The sequence below is a fragment of the Tachysurus vachellii genome, chromosome 22 (genome assembly GCF_030014155.1).
Source record: "Tachysurus vachellii isolate PV-2020 chromosome 22, HZAU_Pvac_v1, whole genome shotgun sequence".
Classification (NCBI taxonomy): Eukaryota; Metazoa; Chordata; class Actinopteri; order Siluriformes; family Bagridae; genus Tachysurus; species Tachysurus vachellii.
This window is the reverse complement of record NC_083481.1, coordinates 11612024-11632651: the sequence shown is the minus strand read 5'-3', so window position 1 is coordinate 11632651 and position 20628 is coordinate 11612024. Positions and strand designations below refer to the sequence as shown.

Here is a 20628-nt window from a genome sequence, read left to right as displayed (position 1 = left end):
GCTCTGGTATAATATTGATTCAGTGCTTTCCATCTGTTTCCTTACAGGTAAACTGGGTTCAGTGTGATGGCAATTGCAACCAGTGGTTCCACCAAATTTGTGTGGGTGTGTCTGCTGAGCAGGCTGAGAATGAAGAATACATCTGCACCAACTGCTCAGTAAAATGATTTGACACCATAAGGACCAAAGCTCTTTGGATAAAGAAAGTTGGATCACCAGATATTTCTCCTAGCCCTCCGATGTCCCAGTCAGTCCTCCTTGTGTTGGCACTGTAGAATTAAAACAGAGCCATTAGAAAGTTTTGGATTTTTTCATCATGTGTAGAGGACAGGGCACAAAGATGTACCTCAGGTGTTTCTATTCCGTAAATACATGGTAGAGGGACATTGTTTCCCCAAATGTAAAATTGGATTCGCTTTCCACACTTCCTAACATACTAATTAATCTGATCACATAGCTCAAGGGCTGATCATGATGTTACCAAATTAGAAGAAATGAGCTAAATGGAAAGCTATGAATTTATTTAAAAAAAAAAAACATATTTAGTACACTTCTCTAGTATGCTTATTTATTTATCCCAGCAATGACTAAGCTGGCTACTTGATTTTCTTCAGCTTCATTTTCTTTGATTGCTTTATTCCATTAGCGTTGGGTGTAAAGAATCCTGATTTAGGGTGCCCAAGTGATGTAGCAGACAGGAAAAGTGCGAAATATACTTTGTGACCTTTATTTTCTTTTTTTTAAACAAACTATCAGATGTTCATTGTGAAATAAAATGATTTGTTCTTGTTTGCAGTTTCAATTCCACAACTGATTTTTCAAGTTCATTCTTTCTATTTTCCCTATTATAGTAAATCACTGACCTAGCCACTGCACACCCAAAAGCAGGACATCACAACCATAATCACAAACCATAATCATAAGGGTATAACAGTTATTTTTTTTTGCTTCTGGGAAGTCAAGGATATAAAGTTACATTTTACAAAAAGAAAACGTTTCAGCAGAGAAAAGGATGGTCCAATAGCTTATCTTTTGCAGAACTTTGTATATACTGAAATTCATGGTAAAATAGCTGTTAATGTGCTGTCTTAATAAAGCTGTTTTTCAGTGTGCACGTGAGGGTTCTTTCTGCTGCTTCCTGCTCGGGGTCGCCACAGTGGCTCACCTGCTCCGCGTGATTTGATTTGGCACTGGACGCTTCTGCCATTATCCGGGCTTGGGACCATCACTGAGGGTTTGCTTCAGTGGCTGTGTTAACTCCCTACCGGGAAGGAGATCCTACCTATGTACAGAGGGAATGATGACAGTATAACAACTGGCTTTACTCTGTGACTTGGTTAAAAGTGCGCCCAATATTATCAATCAATCAATCAATCAACTTTTATTTATAGAGCACCTTACAACGGCCAAAAGGAGCACAAGGTGCTTTCCAGAGAAACAACAATAAAAACAATAAAAATCAATAAGAACACAAAGAACATAAAATAGCAGTTGAAACAGGGTCTACATGTTAAAAGCTTGTTTGAATAAATGAGTTTTCAACTGCGATTTAAAAACACTCAGCACAGTGATGGATCGTAAGTGTGCTGGAAGTGCATTCCACAGCTTTGGACCCATGATGGCAAATGACCGGCCTCCAAACTTCTCATATTTGTATTTGGGAGTGAACAGAGAGGTATGTCCAGAGGAGCGGAGAGTTCTGGCTGGTTTGTAGACTTTTATTAATTCGGCGAGGTAGGCTGGGGCCAGACCATTGATGGCCTTAAACACAAAAAGAAGGATCTTATACTCCACCCTAAACCGCACCGGAAGCCAGTGAAGCGAGTGGAGGACAGGGGTGATGTGTGAGCATTTGGAGGTGTTGGAGAGAAGACGTGCTGCCGCGTTTTGTACCATTTGAAGCCGATTGAGAAGTGATTGGTTAAGTCCAGTGTAGAGAGCATTCAGTAGTCAATCCTTGAACTGATGAAGGCATGTATAGCTTTTTCAATGTCCGCTTGAGACAAAAATGATTTTACTTTGCTGAGTAGTCTTAGCTGGTAAAAGCTCGCCTTCACTACTGCACTGATCTGCTTATCGAAGTGCATACTCTTGTCAAAGAGAACACCCAGGTTACGCACGGTAGGAGCAAACTGAGGTGTTAGAGGACCAAAACTAAAAGAACTGCTGGGTGAATCTGGGCTAAACAGGATGTACTCAGTCTTTTCTTCATTCAGATGAAGGAAGTTCTGGGAAAGCCACTGTTTGACATCATGAAGGCAGTTATGGAGCGGGTCCAATGCAGAATGATTACTCAGAATCACAGGAAGATAGATCTGGAGATCGTCAGCATAGAAATGAAATTGAACGTTATGATTGGAGATGAGTTGACCAAGTGGCAGCATATAAAGTGAGAACAGAGTAGGACCAAGAATAGATCCTTGAGGCACACCAGATGACAGAGGAGCAACCCAGGAAGAATAATCATTAAGCATTACTGAAAAGGTTCTGTTAGTGAGGTATGATGAGAACCAATTTAGCACCGCACCCTGCAGACCAACCACATGTTGTAGACGAGAGATGAGGATGGCATGATCCACGGTGTCAAATGCAGCGGTTAGGTCCAGTAACACCAAAACCACAGAGCTTTTACCATCCAGGGCTCCAAGAATGTCATTATGGACCCTCAATAGCGCTGATTCAGTGCTATGTCTAGACCTGAAACCGGGCTGAAATGTATCACCAATGCCGTGCAGTTGAAGGTGAGACTGAAGCTGCGCGAAAACAAGCTTCTCCATCAACTTAGACAGAAATGACAGGTTAGATATAGGACGGAAGTTGGAGAGTATGGAGGGATCAAGGTTGGGTTTCTTGAGCAGCGGTCTAACAATAGCGTGTTTGAGAGCAGCGGGGACAGTACCCACCCTAAAACAGCTGTTTATGAAGGGGACAAGGATGGGTCCTAAGATGTCAATAGCCTCCTTCAAAATCCTGGCAGGAACAGCATCTAGGGGGCAGGTGGTAGGCTTCAACTCATGGACAGCTTTTTTGAGGTCCACCAGAGTAACTGCAACAAAGTTCTCTAACACACATTGCGCCGCACGAGTAGACATGGCAACTACGGGGACTTGTGTAATGGTTTGCCTAACAGACAAAACCTTGTCCAAAAAATGTTGCTTGAATGCATTGCATGCGTTTACAGATACGTCATTCAAGGCGACAGACACCGGATTCATAACAGAATTGATAGTGCTGAATAAAATTCCAGGGCGGTGGCTATTTCTATTGATGAGAGCAGAAAGATACTGTCCTTTAGCTTCCTTCAGAGCACTCTGATAGGTGGCAAGACTGTCTCTGAACATCTCCAGTGACACCTGCAGCCTGTCCTTCTTCCATTTTCGCTCAGCCTGTCTACACCGGCGCCTGAGGGCCCGAGTTGTATCATTGAGCCAGGGGTCCAGTGCACCATTGGTCGACTTTACCTTGTAAGGCGCAACAGAGTCCATAATCTGGGAGCAGATGGTATGGAAGGAGGCGAGGAAACGGTCCGGGCAAAGAGGCGATGCTAATTCAGCAGTAGAGGCGAGATCAGAAACAGAGAAGGCAGCAACAAAATCATTGACTGTGGATGAGGTAATAATGCGACGGCGATGGGGGGCAATAGATGTCGGTGCAGGTGGAACAGCACAAATGTCAAACCGTATGAGAGAGTGGTCAGAGATAGGAAAATCCATGACCTCACAGGTTGACACAATCACCCCACGAGAGATAATAAGGTCAAGAGTGTGACCTAACCTATGGGTGGGACAGGAAATGGATTGAGCCAGATCTAATGAGTCTAAAAGTGCCTTAAATTCATTTGCAGGTTTATCAGAGGGGCAGCAAACATGAATGTTAAAGTCACCACAGATTAGAATATTGTCAAACTTTGCTAAAAACTCTGTCAAAAACTCTGAGAACTCAATTAAAAAATCCTTATTTAATTTGGGCGGCCGGTAGATTATGTATACATGATTGTTGTCGCTCCCGGCAGTTGAAAGGAATAGAGTGACGTTGCCATGATATCTAAGGTGATGTATAATATATTCCAGGAGGGGGCGATAATAGTTCCTCAGAAGCGAACTACCATGAACAAGAAGAAGCAGGCGAACGGCGGTATTAGCAATCCCCGCCACTAACGTGCATTGTCGCGCGCTGCTCGTGGACGATTCTGTTCTACCACTTCGAAGAGGCTGCTGGAAATATGGCGGGTATGGGTGCTACGGCTCCCAGCACTAGTTCAGTCGCAAGTCCGGTACAGCAGGGACTTAAGGAGGCATTAATTGAAACGCTGACGGCAATCCTATCACCAGTTCAAGAAGTGCGCGCCTCAGCAGAGGAACAAATTAAAGTTTTGGAGGTGACCGAAGGTAAGCACGTGAACATATTCATCAATGTAGCCAAGATAGTTTTAGCTAAGTTTCCTGTACTTCCCGTTAGCAGGCTTCTGTGCGGCTGCATTAGTGTGGAGAGCAGACGGCCTGCACAGTGACACCAGGATACCTGCACCGTCTGTTACTATGTGACCATCTTCGTCAGTAGATGTGTGTATGAGGACAAGATTTAATGTCGGTTTGGTTAAGCTGCTAACAAGAGCTAGAAATCTCAAAGCATTTTAGGTTAGCTCTTGGCTAGCTCTGAGTTAGTCAGTTTTGGGGGGAAAAACAAAACAAAAATTGAATATTAACATTAACGAGGTGCTTGTCTCGACTATAACAGTTAGTTAACAGAAATGTGGTGTAATTGATTATGGTCTGTTACATACGGTGTCATCCTCACAATACGGATAAGAATTTGGTATGTTTTTAGGCTAGGAGTTCACGCTAGCGCTGGTGACTTCAAAAGATCACGGGTGTTCATCGGTTGTGATAAAACTATTCGTTTCTCTCCGTTGTTGCATCCCACATTTGTTCCTTGTTTTTTTAGTTTGGGAATCTCAAGTAGCTTTGGTGATAAAGTCCATCGTTGAATCCTAAAACATTCCCTCCCAAAATATATATACGTATTTTAAAGCTAGCATTGTGTAGTACAAACAAAAAGCACTGACAAAACATGCCTTATTCTTAATATGTAATTATGCAATTCTTAGTAAATTTGATACATTAAAAGTAGAATTTATCTTATGCATTTATTATGGCTACATTATATATTTTTGTCACATTTCATTATAACATTTGAAAACTCAGTGTGTATATAAATATTAATGTATGCCTTACGCATCAAAATTTCAGCGTCTGTCCCAATTAGTGCAGCTCGTCAAGGCTCAGCAACATATGCAACCCAGGTCTATTTGTATAACTCTACCTCTGCAGTTTATCTGGGGATTATAGAGTGGTGACTTTGATAGGCACGATTAAAATAGTTTTCTCTAAGTATTTAATATTATATCCTGTTAGATGTTACTTTTTTTTTGGTACTGCTGCTGTTCTCTCTGAGTGAATTTTATGTGCAAGACAAGGTGAGTTTGTTTTAATGGTGGCATGTAACCACAAACTCAAATGTGCCAGTACTTAAATCTTCAGAAACAAAAATAAAATCACTATAATTTCAGTGAAATAAAGGACGGGATCACAATTCTTAGTTTTTACTGAGAGGCATCCGGGGCATAAAGGTTTGCAGATTTTTAATGCAGGTTAAATGCACAAATCAGGTGCAAATTGAGCTCAAACTTAAGATGTGATGAACTTTGTGTTCTTGCAGACAGTTTTGAGCTCCAGTAGCTGAACTGGGGTTCACAAAATTAATTAGAGCATGCATTTTAGCCATCAAAGAAATTAAGCAAACATTTCTAGCTGTGTTGAACTGGTTTATATTTTATAATCTATAGGAGAATATGGTATTGATCAACTCTCCCTAAATCAATAATGGCAGAAATTACTTCAAAGGCCAGGAAAATTGAAACATTCAAATTCAGGGTGCAAACAGTTCTACTTCAGGGCTGGTACTAGCCATTTATTTTGTTAAATGACTAGAACCAGAATGGGTTTGTCTGAACGAGGCAGTGTGGTTTCTCAAATTCTCCAACTATATGGCATCAAAATGCTCAACAATACAGAAGTATGCTCATCTGCAATTTCATCAGACATGCTATCCAGACTATTGCTGGGATGATCCTTGCAAGGCCTTTTAGCAAGCGGGTCCTTCTGCTCTTTGAGTCTGGCTGGTTCTCCAGCAAACATTTTCTGTCTCTCTAGAATCACTATATATTTGGCCTCATTAGCACTGTTTTTGTTTGACAAGAACTTAAGACATGATCTTAATATGTACAACAGGAAATGCATTTGCACACTACTTTTAGTTAATTGTTATTTACTGAAAAATAATTTGACGTAAAGCCTACAGAGGGAGTTTAGTCAACTGGCAACAATATCCAAATCAGTAAATATCTGTTAATACAGTTATAAAGAATATAATAATTGTATTTATTTATTGCATATTTTTAAATTGCTTCTGCCTGCAAGCAAAAATTATTTGTATTTACAATATATTGCTTATTGCTGTTAATAACTAAGGATTTTTAAATGAATGGGTTGTGATTAGAGATGAGCCGGATACTCGGCTGAAACGAGTATCCGGTACGGATAAATCACTTCTGCCGAGTACGAGTATTATACGAGTAATACGAGTCAATATCTGTGCTCGGACTGAATGAAAATCATTATTGGGTATCTGATTGTGTCAGCGTTCTGTGATAGGCTAGTCACAGCGCCCCTCCCCTACACACATACAGATGTATTGTGTTGCTGTGTCTCGCTCTGCTCACTCACAGTCACACACAGAACAGCTCTCTGTCTCTCCCTCAGTCACTCGGGTTCGCAGGTCTTTTCCGTTAACGTTTAGGGTTTCTTCAGCTTTTTACTTCGTGTTGTAACGTTAATAATATGTACTTACTAACCAGTAGAGTTCTGGTATTTTTTTTCTTTTTTAAACCTTCAGCTGTCTCTAACCAGTAACCAGACACTGAGTGTCTGACAAGTTTTTGCTGTATTTCATAAAAACATAAAGGTAGTAAGCTAGTGTTATAAATATTACAAATTAATTATTACCGGTTAAAGCCATTTCAAGACAAGCCCCGCCTACTTCTGGGTTAGGCCCCACCCACTCAGAGTACGGATACAGATAATTCATATGGTTGACAGATACAGATAATGCTGTACTCGCTCATCCCTAGTTGTGATTAGGCAAGCCAACAGGCTACAGCAGAACAACATTTGTAAGACTCATCCATATACCTCAGAGGTGATGTGGGTTGTAAAAGTAGGTAAATACTAAACTGTGATTGTGTATTGGGGACACCATAGTTTTTTACCCCGGGCAAAAAATTGCATGAATTGCCAAGTTAATGATTGAATCATGCCTCAGTATGGCTAGAAGGTTAGGTCCAATAGCTACAGATTCTTTAAAAAGGTGTATTTGAATATGCCATCCATGTATGAGTGTTGGGATTTATTTATTTAATTACAAAGTCAGAAAAAGCTTCACACCATGCACCCTTGTCTAGCATCCTGTTAGCCAATGTCTAGTCTCTGGAGAACAAGCTCGATAAACTCAGAGCCAGGGTAACCTAGATGGACATTCGTGATTGCAACCACCTCTGCTTCACGGTGACATTGCTGAACCAAGTGGTACTGGACCACGCCATCCAACCAGCCACGCTCCTGCTCACTCAACCTGGAGCTCTTAATGATCAAATGACACCCGTTCTTCCTTTCTCTGGAAATTAGCTCGATCATATTCAGCCCTGTTTATATTCCACCTCTGCAGGATGCAGACACTTCTTTGTGGGAGATGCATGAGGCGCTCACCCTGTATAAAACAGCATAATGATGATGCGCTCATTGTGGCAGGTGACTTTAACAGCGCCAACCACAAACGTTCAGTGCCAAATTTTTACCAGCATATCACCTGCCCCACCAGATGCGAGAGGACACTGGATCACTGTTTCACTTTGCGTTGGACTAGGGCTGGGCAATAAAATGATAACGATATGTATTGTGATACACACATGATCGATAGCAATAAAAAATGTGTTTGATAAAACGTTCGAGATTTTTTTATTCCTCGTCGGAAGAGAAAAACAGAGGTTGTGAAGCAAGTTTGGTTGCATTAACAAAGGCACTCACTCTCTGGTAACCTAGCAATGTAGGGAGTGACACGGTAGCAGCCAATCATGTAACAGTATCATGTTTGGTTGCGCCATATCGTTGTCTCGTGATGAGATGAGCGCAGCAGCGAGTGAGGAAATTGTAAATAAAAGAGGAAAAGTCAGCTCGCCACTATGGCAGTTTTTTTTGGATATTATAAGTCTGACCGTAGTCAGACCAATGTCATCTGCAAATTATGCAAGACTAAATTCTCAGGTTTCTCTATGTTTATATTTAACACTTTGCACTATTTTCATTCATTCATTCATTCATTCATTCATTCATTCATCTTCTACCGCTTATCCGAACTACCTCGGGTCACGGGGAGCCTGTGCCTATCTCAGGCGTCATCAGGCATCAAGGCAGGATACACCCTGGACGGAGTGCCAACCCATCGCAGGGCACACACACACTCTCATTCACTCACGCAATCACACACTAGGGACAATTTTTCCAGAGATGCCAATCAACCTACCATGCATGTCTTTGGACCGGGGGAGGAAACCGGAGTACCCGGAGGAAACCCCCGAGGCACGGGGAGAACATGCAAACTCCACACACACAAGGCGGAGGCGGGAATCGAACCCCAACCCTGGAGGTGTGAGGCGAACGTGCTAACCACTAAGCCACCGCGCCCCCTATGCACTATTTTATTACATTTTATTAAGCATTTCTTACATTTTCTTTCATTTTGCACCTTAAAAGTTAAGAGAGAATTGTTGTGTTCATTGTGACTTTAGACTTATGTTTACATTTTAATTATTTGAGTTTTCCATGGTTGTTGACGTTTCTGTCTTAAGAACTGAGGGGATTATGATCAGAGGAAGGTTAAGTTTAAAATAAAAATGTTTAAATGTAATATATTTTTCTCCTGGTCCTTATTTTAAATGGGTCATAAAAAATATCAATAATTATTGATATCCACTGATATAATTATTGATATCCACTGATATCGTGATACAGTTTTCAGCCATATCGCCCAGCCCTAATATAGCATCACGTATATAGCATTATATACTGTATGCCTGTACTCATGCACATCACTGCATCCCATTGGGGTGGGAATGGGAAGCGAGCACTGGGTCTACAAATCTTGAAGTGATCATTTAAACAAAAAATAAATAACTAAATTAAAGATGGAGAATGAAGTATTTTTAGCCTTATGATATTGTGAATATTATTGCTTTTCACTATTTTAACAAGCAAATGTTGAATAGAAATGTGGAAAATGCATAATTCTAATTGCCGTATTCTGTTTAATATCACAGTTAATATCAAATAAAATGTAATAATTGGAATTGATTTATAAAAATCTTTACATAAGGTTCATAACTTTTATTGTAATAGGATTAATACATACTAATATTTTTACATTTTGATACATGATGCATCTTAATATTTTTAACACATTTTCTGTAGGCAGTTTTGCAGCCTGGTACAGATAAAAGTATCAGTGCCTACTTGGTTGAAAAACTCTTTTTCTTGAATGCAGAGTTTGGAGTTCACCTTGCAGAGCTCACTGTCGATCCACAAGGGGCACTCGCGATTCGCCAGGTGAGAGAGTTTTTATATTTCAGAGAATCATCTCAGCATTATCTTCTGTTATGCATGTGATTGATGTGATTATTTTAGCATTCCCTTTTGTTCTTTACAGCTTGCCTCTGTAATTCTGAAGCAATATGTTGAAACACATTGGTGTGCCCAGTCAGAGAAGTTCAGGGTGCCAGAAACAACAGAAAGGGTGAAGTGTTGTAATTAGTTGTGGGATATCTTTATTGTAGTTTTTGTTGTTTAATTGTTTTGTTTTATGTTTCTTGCTGTCCAGGCCAAAGCAGTAATCCGTGAGTTGCTACCAGGCGGATTGCGGGAGTCCATCAGTAAGGTCCGCTCCAGTGTGGCGTATGCTGTATCAGCCATTGCTCACTGGGACTGGCCAGAGGCCTGGCCACAGCTCTTCGCCTTGCTTATGGAAATGTTAGTCAGTGGTGATGTCAATGCTGTGCATGGTGCCATGAGAGTTCTCACAGGTATAATATCCTCCAAGTTAACTTTTTTTAAACAAATACTTAGAAAGTTAGAATACAGTGATACCTCAAGATACGAGTGCATTGACATACAGATTTTTTGAGATATGAGCTGTGGTTCGACCAAATTTTTGCCTTGAGATACGAACAAATTTTTGACATATGAGCATCCGAGTCGCAGCCGAAACGAAGATCCCCAACAACCACGTGTGAGAGATGAACATCCGTGTTTGTGTGGCTTGCTTTGTTAACACTTGTGTAAAGCTGTGCTCATATATTGTGCTTTTATTTTGTGTACAGTACAACTTTATCGCTTTTAAAACCATGGGTCCTAAGAAAGTGAGTGTAAAGGACAGTACTGTGAAGATGTCTATTGAATTAAAACGGGAAATCATAGAAAAACATTCCAACTGGTTGTGCATCAGCGTTGTTTAATGACACTTGCATTACACATTTCCGAAACATTTTAAAGGGAGGAAGAAACAGACCTCCTTTGACAGGTTTTTATTAAAACGATCGGTAGATATTAGACAAAAAAGGCAAAAACAAGTGAAGAGAAAAGGCGATGAAGAAAATTAAGCAAAATTAATGTAAAGAAAACAGAAATTGTAGCAGTTAAGAGAATTTCAGTTAAGTTCATTAATTTTAGTGAAGTTTAGTTACGTTCAAGTGAAAAGTAGCATTAAGAGTGTACAGTAGCGAGTAAGTGAACGGAAGTGTAAGTGTACGTACGAGACAAAATTCCTCCTAACTCCTCCACCTGTTTACTCCTCCCTCAACCTCCTTGAGCACATTCCGTTAGCTCAAGTCGTCTGATCTCCGAGGTAAATGATACACTTTATAGTAAAACCAGTTTATTTTTTTAACATTCTCTTTTATTATTGTATGTTTTTATACAATATTTGTCATTTATAAATACAGGTACTGTACATTTTTCATATTCAAAACAACTGGAGTGGAATTTTGCGAGCTGGAACGGATTAATGGGATTTCAATTCATTTAAATGGGGAAAATTTAACCGGTAACTGTAGGTAACTATGTATTAAGGATGCCACAAGAATATATTCGCTCACTTCCATGTGTGATTTTTAAATGGCTAAAAAATGTACAATAATTTACTATAAAGTCATGCAAGCGCTCATTTTAAAATATTTTTTTAATTTATTTTTGTTTAATCACAGCCTAACCATTTGGAAACTGATTTGTTTTTGCGCATGTTGTAGCAACCAGAAGCTGTGATGAGCCAATACAAACTCAAGGATGGTAATGGGGAAACAAGTGCTCTTCTTTTTTTTTTTTTTTTTTTTTTTTTTAAATCTTAAGATCTGTCAAGTTACCCTTGCGTTGGTCTTTTTCACCCTGGTCATTTAAATCTTTATTTGTGTGACGAGCATGTAGTGGCAGCCTGACCATTAAGGGAGCAGATCCACGATCACCCACTTTATGGTCAGGGCTTTTCTGTACACAACTTCCTGTTTATATACAGAACCGGGTGCTCTTCTTCCTTGAGCATCTTCGAGAACCTGTTAGTGTTCTCATCAGTCTCTGAAGCATTGGCATGAACTGTGAAACACAGGTTGAAGTTTGGATTCCTGACCACTGGGTTGTTGATGAATGCCCTCTTTCAGGCCTGGGATGCCTGCTGTGCTTCAACAGTCTGGTAAGCCTTTCTTGGTGAGATCTGAAAGGAGGAGGCTAAATAGGAGATGAGTCTCCAGCATTACTTATCAAGCTCAAAAAAGCACAAAACAGGTAATCTCCCTGATAATCTCCCTTCTGAATTAAGGTATGCTCTGCAGGATCTCAAGAGTTGACCTGTTTCTTTTTAAAGCAGACTAATTTGTAATATTTGTGTACTCTGCACACATACTGGGCTGTTTTCGATAGTAGTTTACAGAGCATATTATTTCAATAATGTTGTGTATATGTGAACCTGGGAAGACATCAGAAGTAGCCCTGAGAGGTAGAAGTTGACTCTCTTGAAAGGAATGCTAATGATGAATTTGCAGAGCATTGGAATTGAACCTTGGTGTCCATGCTTGGCCAGAGAACTTGTGCTTTGTTGTGGTCTCTGCTCACCCTGTTTGGACTTTGCAGCAGTATTACTTGTGCTGGCCCTACCTCTTCATTGTCAGTTGGCCCTGCAATCGGCTATGACATAATCATTCTTCTATCCACTGCTGGTCACCAGGGTTTCTTTGGAAGAAGAGGTCATTTTATTTGAGGACTGCAGGTAGCTGTTTCCAATACAGTGCTCTAACACAGTGATTTAGCTCTAACATTATATTGATGGGCAGTTGGAAATACCCACTTTAGTCAAGTGGCTAATCATAACGTTCCTTAGTAGATGGTGGACATTAAATCAGCCCTTCCCTGAACATGGTAGCATAGGTTCAAAGCAATTTGAACCCTTAGTTCTTATAGTATGCCATCCCTGTGTCCCTGGTGCATATCTGCAGGGGTCCCCTGTTTGGGCTCAGAGGTGGGTGTGAAGCAAGGATGATGAAACTAAATAAAATAAATATTACAAATAAACAAACTTCCAAAACACAATTATTAGAACTGAGATCAGCTGATATAGATGGCAGACATGTACTACATCAACTGACATGTCACAAAGACAATCTTCATGAAAGTATGTTGGCTGTTGTCCACAGGGAAAGCCACTTTTCATCCTTACATAGACAATAGAAAATGGATGTATTCACTGGGTGTTGTACATGTGAAAAAGATTTACCATCAAAAACGGAGCTCAAATAAAACGATTGGCATGTATATTGTGACTTTCAACAATTCCCGACCACCAGTAATGGATCTGATTTGCATGTCTTGACGTTCCCTGTGACACAAGATCTAATCAATCTCTTACATGATTTCTTATGGCAGACTTAGGATGGCTTAGGTGGAAGTTATCTTACTAGGTATTTAACATAAATCCCAGATTACAAAAGCTTAGAAGAAGCTTAACGCTTACCTTTTTCAGCTGTATTCTTAATCCAATTGAATGTTGTGCTTTGACTTCCAAGAGCCAGTTAGAAGACTCCCTGACATTAATATAGTAATCGAGACTGTACTTTATGACCTTATCAAAGCCAAATTGCAGGACCAATCCATGGATAAAGGATAATTGTAAGAAGGCTATTTAAGCCCATTAAAAGGCAGAGTTGAACTTCACAAAACATTCAGCAATGCAGAATCTGTTTTAAATGTTTTGATTGTGTTTAACTATTGAAACTTAGAAATAAATATGAGATGAGATGTCTCTAATTTTATAGCCATGATTATTTTATTATTTATTATTATTTAAGGTGCTGTATCATTAATGTTTGTCAATTTTCCTTAGATCTCTCATTAACATGGGGTTTCCACCCACAGAAATGTCACCCAGCCACTGTTGTTTTTTGTTTGTTTGTTTGTTTACTAATTTATTCCCCTCAGCATTTCCTTAAATACTTAAACCAGCTCAGCTGGTAACAATATCAATGGCATGATCAGAGTCACATAGCTCATACCTTTTACTTCTTTCTGATTTCAATTCTTGACCTGCATTTGCATAATTTTTTTTTTTCGCTGCACTTTTATGTGATTGGCTGATTAGCGATAACTGCATAAATGTATGGTTAATTATAAAGGGAACAGTGATTGTACAGACTTAATTTGTGATTTAAGTAATTAATGATAACATGAAATGTGTGAAGTTTGTATGAAATGTATGTAAACATTTTGGCCTCAACTGTCGTTTTAGTTTTATTTTATTTACTTGCAAGAGAATGTATCACCCATGTCATGGAAATTTTAACAATGAATTCTTTCTGTAGAGTTCACCAGAGAAGTCACAGACACACAGATGCCACTGGTAGCACCTGTCATTTTGCCAGAGATGTATAAAATCTTCACCATGGCAGAGGTATTTATTTAACAGTATTGTGATCTCTGTAACTGACCAAATCTAATTAAAAATGAAAGACTTGTGTTCTAAAGACATAAAATATGTTTTTTGTATTTGTTTAATGCAGGTCTATGGCATTCGCACACGTTCCAGGGCAGTTGAAATATTTACAACTTGTGCCAACTTAATCTCTGCTATTGAAGTATTTGAAAAAGTGAGATGAGAGGATTAAAGTATCGGTTTTATTCCATTTATTTATTTATTTATTTATTAAATGATGTTGATTCTTTCTTTCAGGGTTCTGCCAAAGCCTTATTTTTTCCTGTGGTAGAACAGTTCACCGAGGCACTTGTGCAAGCTGTGCAGATGCCAGATGGACCCACTTCAGACAGTGGCCTTAAGATGGAGGTCTTAAAGGCAAGAGAACTGAAAAAATGTAGACTGCTATTTGTTGCTGGGATGATTCAATGCTTTATTTTACTTTTTTTCCCCCACAGGCAGTAACTGCTCTTGTGAAGAACTTTCCTAAACGCATGGTGTCTTCCATGCAGCAGATTCTTCCCATTGTGTGGAATACACTGACAGAAAGTGCTTCGTTATATCCTTTTACGTTCCTCTTAAGAATTATTTTTCCATCATTTAACTTCACTTTGTAGCATTTCTGTTTTTGGGGCAGTTGTATATGCTCTACTTTAATGCCAGATTTAAAGATATCCACTTTTTAGTTCAACATTGGACTCTGATGAAAACATTGATTTCTTAACCAAGTGTTTACTTATGTGAGGACAGAGGTAAATTACACAGAAGAAGTGGATGATCCTGTTGACTCTGATGGTATGTTGCTTGTGTGCAAAAGTTTGTAATTATATTGTATTATTATATAAAATAGATTGTCATATTAGATCTCTGTACCTTCTGTGCAGGAGAAGTCCTCGGCTTTGAGAACCTGGTCTTCAGTATCTTTGAGTTTGTACACACATTGCTGGATAACAATAAGTTTAAGAGCACAGTAAGGAAAGCTCTCCCTGAACTCATCTATTACATTATCCTCTATATGCAGATCACTGAGGATCAGGTATGCTTGTTTTTTTGTCTGTATGTGCTCTTTCACCAAAATTTGCTACTTGATTGATTGTGTACTATTTATTAATAACCATGTGGGCTCAAAATACAGATTAAAGTGTGGACAGCCAATCCGCAGCAGTTTGTTGAGGATGAAGATGATGACACCTTCTCATATTCTGTTCGAATATCTGCTCAAGATTTATTGCTGGTAAGAAAAGTGGAGGGGGTTTGCCTAAAAAGGCTAATTAAATGAATGCTAACAGCTTTGTCTGCAATTTCATTATAGAACACTATAGAACACTTCATCATTATATAGTTTTGGTTAAGCTATTCATTAAGCCCATCCTTTATCCTGTCACCTCATTTAAATTTTGCTGGGGGCTGGGTCCTATATACCAGGTCGTAGCAACAGAGTTCCAGAACGAGAGTGCTGCAGCTTTAGCTGCAGCTGCAACAAGACACCTTCAGGAAGCCGAGCAGGCCAAGAATGCTGGCAGTGAGCACTGGTAGGTTAAAAAACATAGCCTACTGAAGTTAATGTTATTTATCTAAAGCAGGGGGGTTTTTAATCTGATCCACAAAGATCTGGTCTGACTACAGGCTTTCATTACAGAAAGGTATGCATCACATACAGTACTAAAGTTTTAGGCAGTTGTGAAGAAATGCTGTAAAGTAAGTAATGTTTTCAAAAAAGATATTTTTAATTGTTTATCAATTTACAAAATGAGCCAAATTTTTATTATTATTTTTTTTTTAATCAAATCAGTAATTGGTGTGACTACCCATTAACTGCAAACCAGCATCTCTTTATACACAAATTCAGGAATTTTGGATGATTAGCATCAAGTGCTTGATTAACCAATTATTCCAAGCAGGTGCTAATGATCATCAGTTTCATATGTAGATTGAAACACAGTCACTAACTGAAACAAATGGCAGGTTGTGGAAGACAATTTCATGTCACAGGTTATACATGCAAGACTGAGCACAGCAACAAAACACAAGGTTGTTGTACTTTATCAGCAGGGTCTCTCTTAGGCAAATATTTCAAAGCAGAATGGGTTTCAAGATTTAAACTAACTGCTGTTTAACTGCTGTTTAAACTAAACTATTTTGAAGAAGCACAAAGAAATAGCCAATTCTGCGGACTGTAGATGCAGTGGTTGGGCAAGGAAACTTGATGCAGCTGATGATAGTCAGATCATGCTTATCTCAGTTTATCATCGGACGTAATTGGTTCACAGGCTCACATATCTACTGTCTAGAGAAGTCTGGCAAGAAGTTGTCTTTATAGAATAACTGTGGCCAGAATAACTGTGGCCAAAAAAAACATACCTCTCATGTGGAAACCAGGCTAAGCGACGCTATACACAAAAACATGATATGGGGTGCAGAAAAATGGCAGCAGGTGACTGAGACAAAATTTGAAATGTTTGTGGCAGGAGGTAGTTTGCTTGCCAAAGGGCTGAGTAGTGGTACAATGAGTATCTGCAGGCAACAGTGAAGCATGGTGGAGGCCATTGCAATTTTGAGGCTGCATTTCTGCAAATGGATTTAGAAATTTGGTCAGGATTAATGGTGTCTTCAGTGCTGAGAAATACAGGCAGATACAGCCATTATGCAATACCACCAACGAGGCATCTGTTTAACCTGAAATGTATCGTGTAGCAGGACAGTGAGCCCAAAGGTACCGCACCCACAGAGCCCTGATCTCAACATGATTGAATCTGTCTGGGATTACATGAAGGGACAGAAGGATTTGAGGCAGCCTATATTCACAGAACACCTGTGGATAGTTCTCCAAGATGTATGGAATAGGCTACTTGCCTTAAAAATTATGTGCAGGTGTACCTGGAAGAATTGAAGATATAAGGGAGATCGCACCAAATATTGCATCATAAAACATCAAATATTTTATTTGAATTTCTCTTCTGTTCTTTTACATTCCATATTGTTAATTGTTAAAATAAATGATCAAATGTGTTCTTTATTTATTTATTTTTTCTATTTTTATAGTATTTGCCTAAAATGTTTGCAAAGTACTGTATGTCACCACTGAAACAGATCATAATGCAGCTCATAATTTTTCTAATCTAATATCAATATTAGTTTTTGCTCTTTAAATTCATTAAGTGGGCTGGATTAGAAAATTTAGAACATAGATAATTTTATGGACTTCTATATGTATTACTATGTTTGACACCCCTGTGGTAGCTTGTGTAATACTTTACTGAACCTGTTTGTAGGAGCACAGATTCATTGTCATGCTGTATCCCTGTGCTCAAGACTGTTTTCAAGACTGTCAATTCTGACAATACACTCTTCAGCATAACTGCTAATACTCTGTATGACCAAAAGTATTTTGATGCATGACAGTCACATTGTGGGCCTTCCCCAGTATGTTAATACAAAGTTGAAACATACAATTGTCTGCAAGAGATTCTCTAAATATAAGAGCTCGAGTCCAAACCTATTCTATCATGATATTTCATCCAAAATATTGATGATATTTCATTTCAAAGTGAGATACTTTAAGACATAGTTTACCAAGGTTGTTGTGGAAAACTTCTAGTGACCTTAACAAATCAGTATGAACCCCTTTGGTATGGTTTTAGATTAGGGCTGTACACCAGACCTTTTTGTCTGAGCTCAGTGCCCCAATCATAGGCAAATATCTATGTTTGAACATCAACTTAAACTCTTGACCAGTATCTACATCATTGTTTGCATTGTGCTGCTGATTGGATAGCTGCATAAATGAGCAGGTGTACAGGTGTTACTATTAAAGTGGTAATTGTGTTTAAAATTTTATATACTATATTATGTTATTGATTTTCCTTGATTTTGATTAACCTAAAATCACAATTATCACCAATATACTATTCTTCCTAATTACTTTATCTTGAAAGAGCTGTTCTTAATCTACTTCTTCTCACCCCCACATTGCCTCTGTTTTCATGTCAGAAATTTTGATGTAGAGACATGAAATTTGGCAGGATCATAGAGACATCATTCCTTGAATTCATATTTAATTTAATCGGGAACAGCTGGAGTGGATAAGGTCATTACCATTATAGCTGAGAGAGTAATTAGATTAGTAATTAGAGAGATTAATCCTCACCCCTTAGGAAACTCATTATTTCTGTGTTTGATTGGAAGCCCTTTCCAGACTGCATCAGAGAAGAGTCCATTATTAGGATGGCTGTGGTTTATCTGGCCTGTCCAGCGCTACTTCCTGTAGCTTGATAACAGGCCAGGCAGCTCAGTGCGGATGGTATGCTCTGCTGATTGTAGCTCCCTCTGGAGATCTTGCTTTGTGCTGATCCCAAGACAGGCTATGATGCATCCCCTCAAGATGCTCTCAGTGGTGAATGTGTAAAAGCACCTTTTGAGGGTACTCCCTTAAGCTTGTAAGATTATAAAGACACAGTGAACCCCTAGATATCTGAAGCTGTCCACTATCTCAACTGGGGCCCTGTTGATTTTAAGTGGCTGGTAGTTACTCTCCCGCTTTGTGCTGAAGTCCACTATTGGCTCAAAGTGGTGGTTCTCTTGGCTTTTTTTTTTATTATTTTTTTTTATTTTATTTTTTTTATAGAAGCTGTCTATATTTTTGTCACATTTACATTATAGCACAATGAAATTCTTTTTTTCACATATGTCTGTCAAGAAGTCCCAGAAACAACAGGTGCAACTTGGCGGTGAATATGGGAATTATGGTGTTAAGTACTGAGCTGCACAGCATTGGACTGTTTTTAGCATGTAGCAAAAAAATTCTGACCAAATGTAGGGCAGCACAGGAGGTTTCTGATGGTGTCCTCAGTAGAATGGTTGAAATTGTATTTTAAAGCACTTCAGAATAGCTGTGGTTCGATTAATTTTTATTTATATAGCGCATTTAACAATGGACATTGTATCAAAGCAGCTTTACAGAATATAAAATATTTATGTACATTTATTTGAATTTATCCCTAAGAGCAATCCTGCAGCAACAGTGACGAGGGAAATCTCCATAAGATGGTATGAGGAAGAAAACTTGAGAGGAATTAGACTCAAAAAGGGAACCAATCTTCATTTGGGTGACACTAGAAAGTTTAAATATAAATTATTAGTAATGATTAAGTGCTACTGGATGATTTTTGGTAAGGCAGGCATGTTGGGGTGTTTTTGGGAAAAGAAATAATGGACTGTTGGAAGCATGTGGAATTTACAGACCGTTCCAGAGACTGAACATATCTGTGGAAACTGGCACTGTTGTTCACTGTAGTCGAAGCACTCGATCTGAGCTGCTGTCTGGTCCTGCTGCCTTTCTGGTGTTCACTCTCCTGAAAGCCTGCCTCATTTTATGCTCTGATGATGAACAAATTTTCTTCTTTGCCACTCTCTACATGCATGCTGCTTATAGCACTGTTGGCATTGCTAGTGAAGCATCTGCATTAAACACATTGTTGTCATTAGAACTCTGACTGAGCATGTCCCAGTCTGCACCGGACAGAGTGTCCTGTAGAGTAGTGAGTGATTAGTCTGTCCAGTGCGCAAACTTGATCTGAACCAGACGTTCAAGTTTCAGCTTTTGTACATGGGCAGGAGGAAGATGCGACAGTTCTTTTTCCAAATACTGGATCAGATTGTGCCATGGACCTTAACCACTCCACGTTCAGCAAACCTGAGCAACTTGCACGGGTGGTAAGGTGACCGCATCCAAACATCTCAGCTCACCAAAGACGCTATGCCCATAAACCCTCCAAGTCTGCTCCTTTACCTAATAAATGGCATTCATAAAAAGCTAGACTAAACTAATTTGTTTTCATCATGCACTTAATCACCAAGACTCTGTCTGAGTCCCGAACATTAATTGGAAGCCTGTTCCATACTGCAGGGCTCTGTATGAAGAGGTTTTACTCGCTGATGTAAACTTTACTGTTTGAGGTACTACTACCATATAGCCTTCACCTTTTGATTGAAGTGGGTCTGGCATATCTTAAAAACCAAAAGGTCTCTTGGGTAATGTGACATGAGATTATTCAGTGCTTTATTGGTTATTAATAGTGTTTTATAACTAATGCATAATTTGACTGGGAGCCAATGCAACGTGTGTATATCTTCTGTTTCTTGTTAAGTTCTGGACTAACTGAAGCTTGTTTTTTGTCCTACTGGAACATTCAGACAGTAAAGCATTTCAATAATCCAACCTAGAGGTAACAAAAGCATGGATTAATGTTTCTGCATCATGCAGTGAACATATTTTGTATCTTATCAATATTTCTGTGATGAAAGAAGGCTAACCTAGAGCTTACTTTTGGCTGCATGTTGTCTTAGTACAAGCACTTATGTCTTGTCGGAGTTAAGCAGGAATAAGTTAAGCATCCACTGTCTAATGTCGCTTACACATTCTTCAATCTTAATATATAAGGAGAAAAGCATTGGGTCTAAAACGGAACCTAGATAGCCGTGGTATGTTTAGAAGTCACCATTTAAATCTATGAA

At 39.1% G+C, this 20628-nt stretch overlaps 2 protein-coding genes across 7 annotated transcripts in view; both read left to right on the top strand.

Annotated features, from left to right (window-relative positions):
- The window catches only part of kdm5ba (lysine demethylase 5Ba), a 35652-nt gene extending 34842 nt beyond the window's left edge, over positions 1-810 (top strand). For all 5 annotated transcript variants that reach the window (XM_060857817.1, XM_060857819.1, XM_060857818.1 and 2 more), the window contains one exon: positions 48-810. In XM_060857817.1, coding sequence (XP_060713800.1) covers positions 48-167 — 120 coding nt within the window. In that variant the 3' untranslated portion in view covers positions 168-810. The remainder of the gene's footprint in view (positions 1-47) is intronic.
- A 3327-nt stretch (positions 811-4137) lies between these two features.
- Positions 4138-20628, top strand: part of ipo9 (importin 9) — a 47833-nt gene continuing 31342 nt past the window's right edge. For both annotated transcript variants that reach the window (XM_060857822.1, XM_060857821.1), the window contains exons 1-12: positions 4138-4388; positions 9655-9716; positions 9817-9903; positions 9988-10189; positions 14006-14094; positions 14204-14290; positions 14374-14493; positions 14574-14674; positions 14852-14910; positions 15000-15151; positions 15251-15349; positions 15541-15647. In XM_060857822.1, the coding sequence (XP_060713805.1) occupies positions 4223-4388; positions 9655-9716; positions 9817-9903; positions 9988-10189; positions 14006-14094; positions 14204-14290; positions 14374-14493; positions 14574-14674; positions 14852-14910; positions 15000-15151; positions 15251-15349; positions 15541-15647 (1331 nt within the window). In that variant the 5' untranslated portion in view covers positions 4138-4222. The remainder of the gene's footprint in view (positions 4389-9654; positions 9717-9816; positions 9904-9987; positions 10190-14005; positions 14095-14203; positions 14291-14373; positions 14494-14573; positions 14675-14851; positions 14911-14999; positions 15152-15250; positions 15350-15540; positions 15648-20628) is intronic.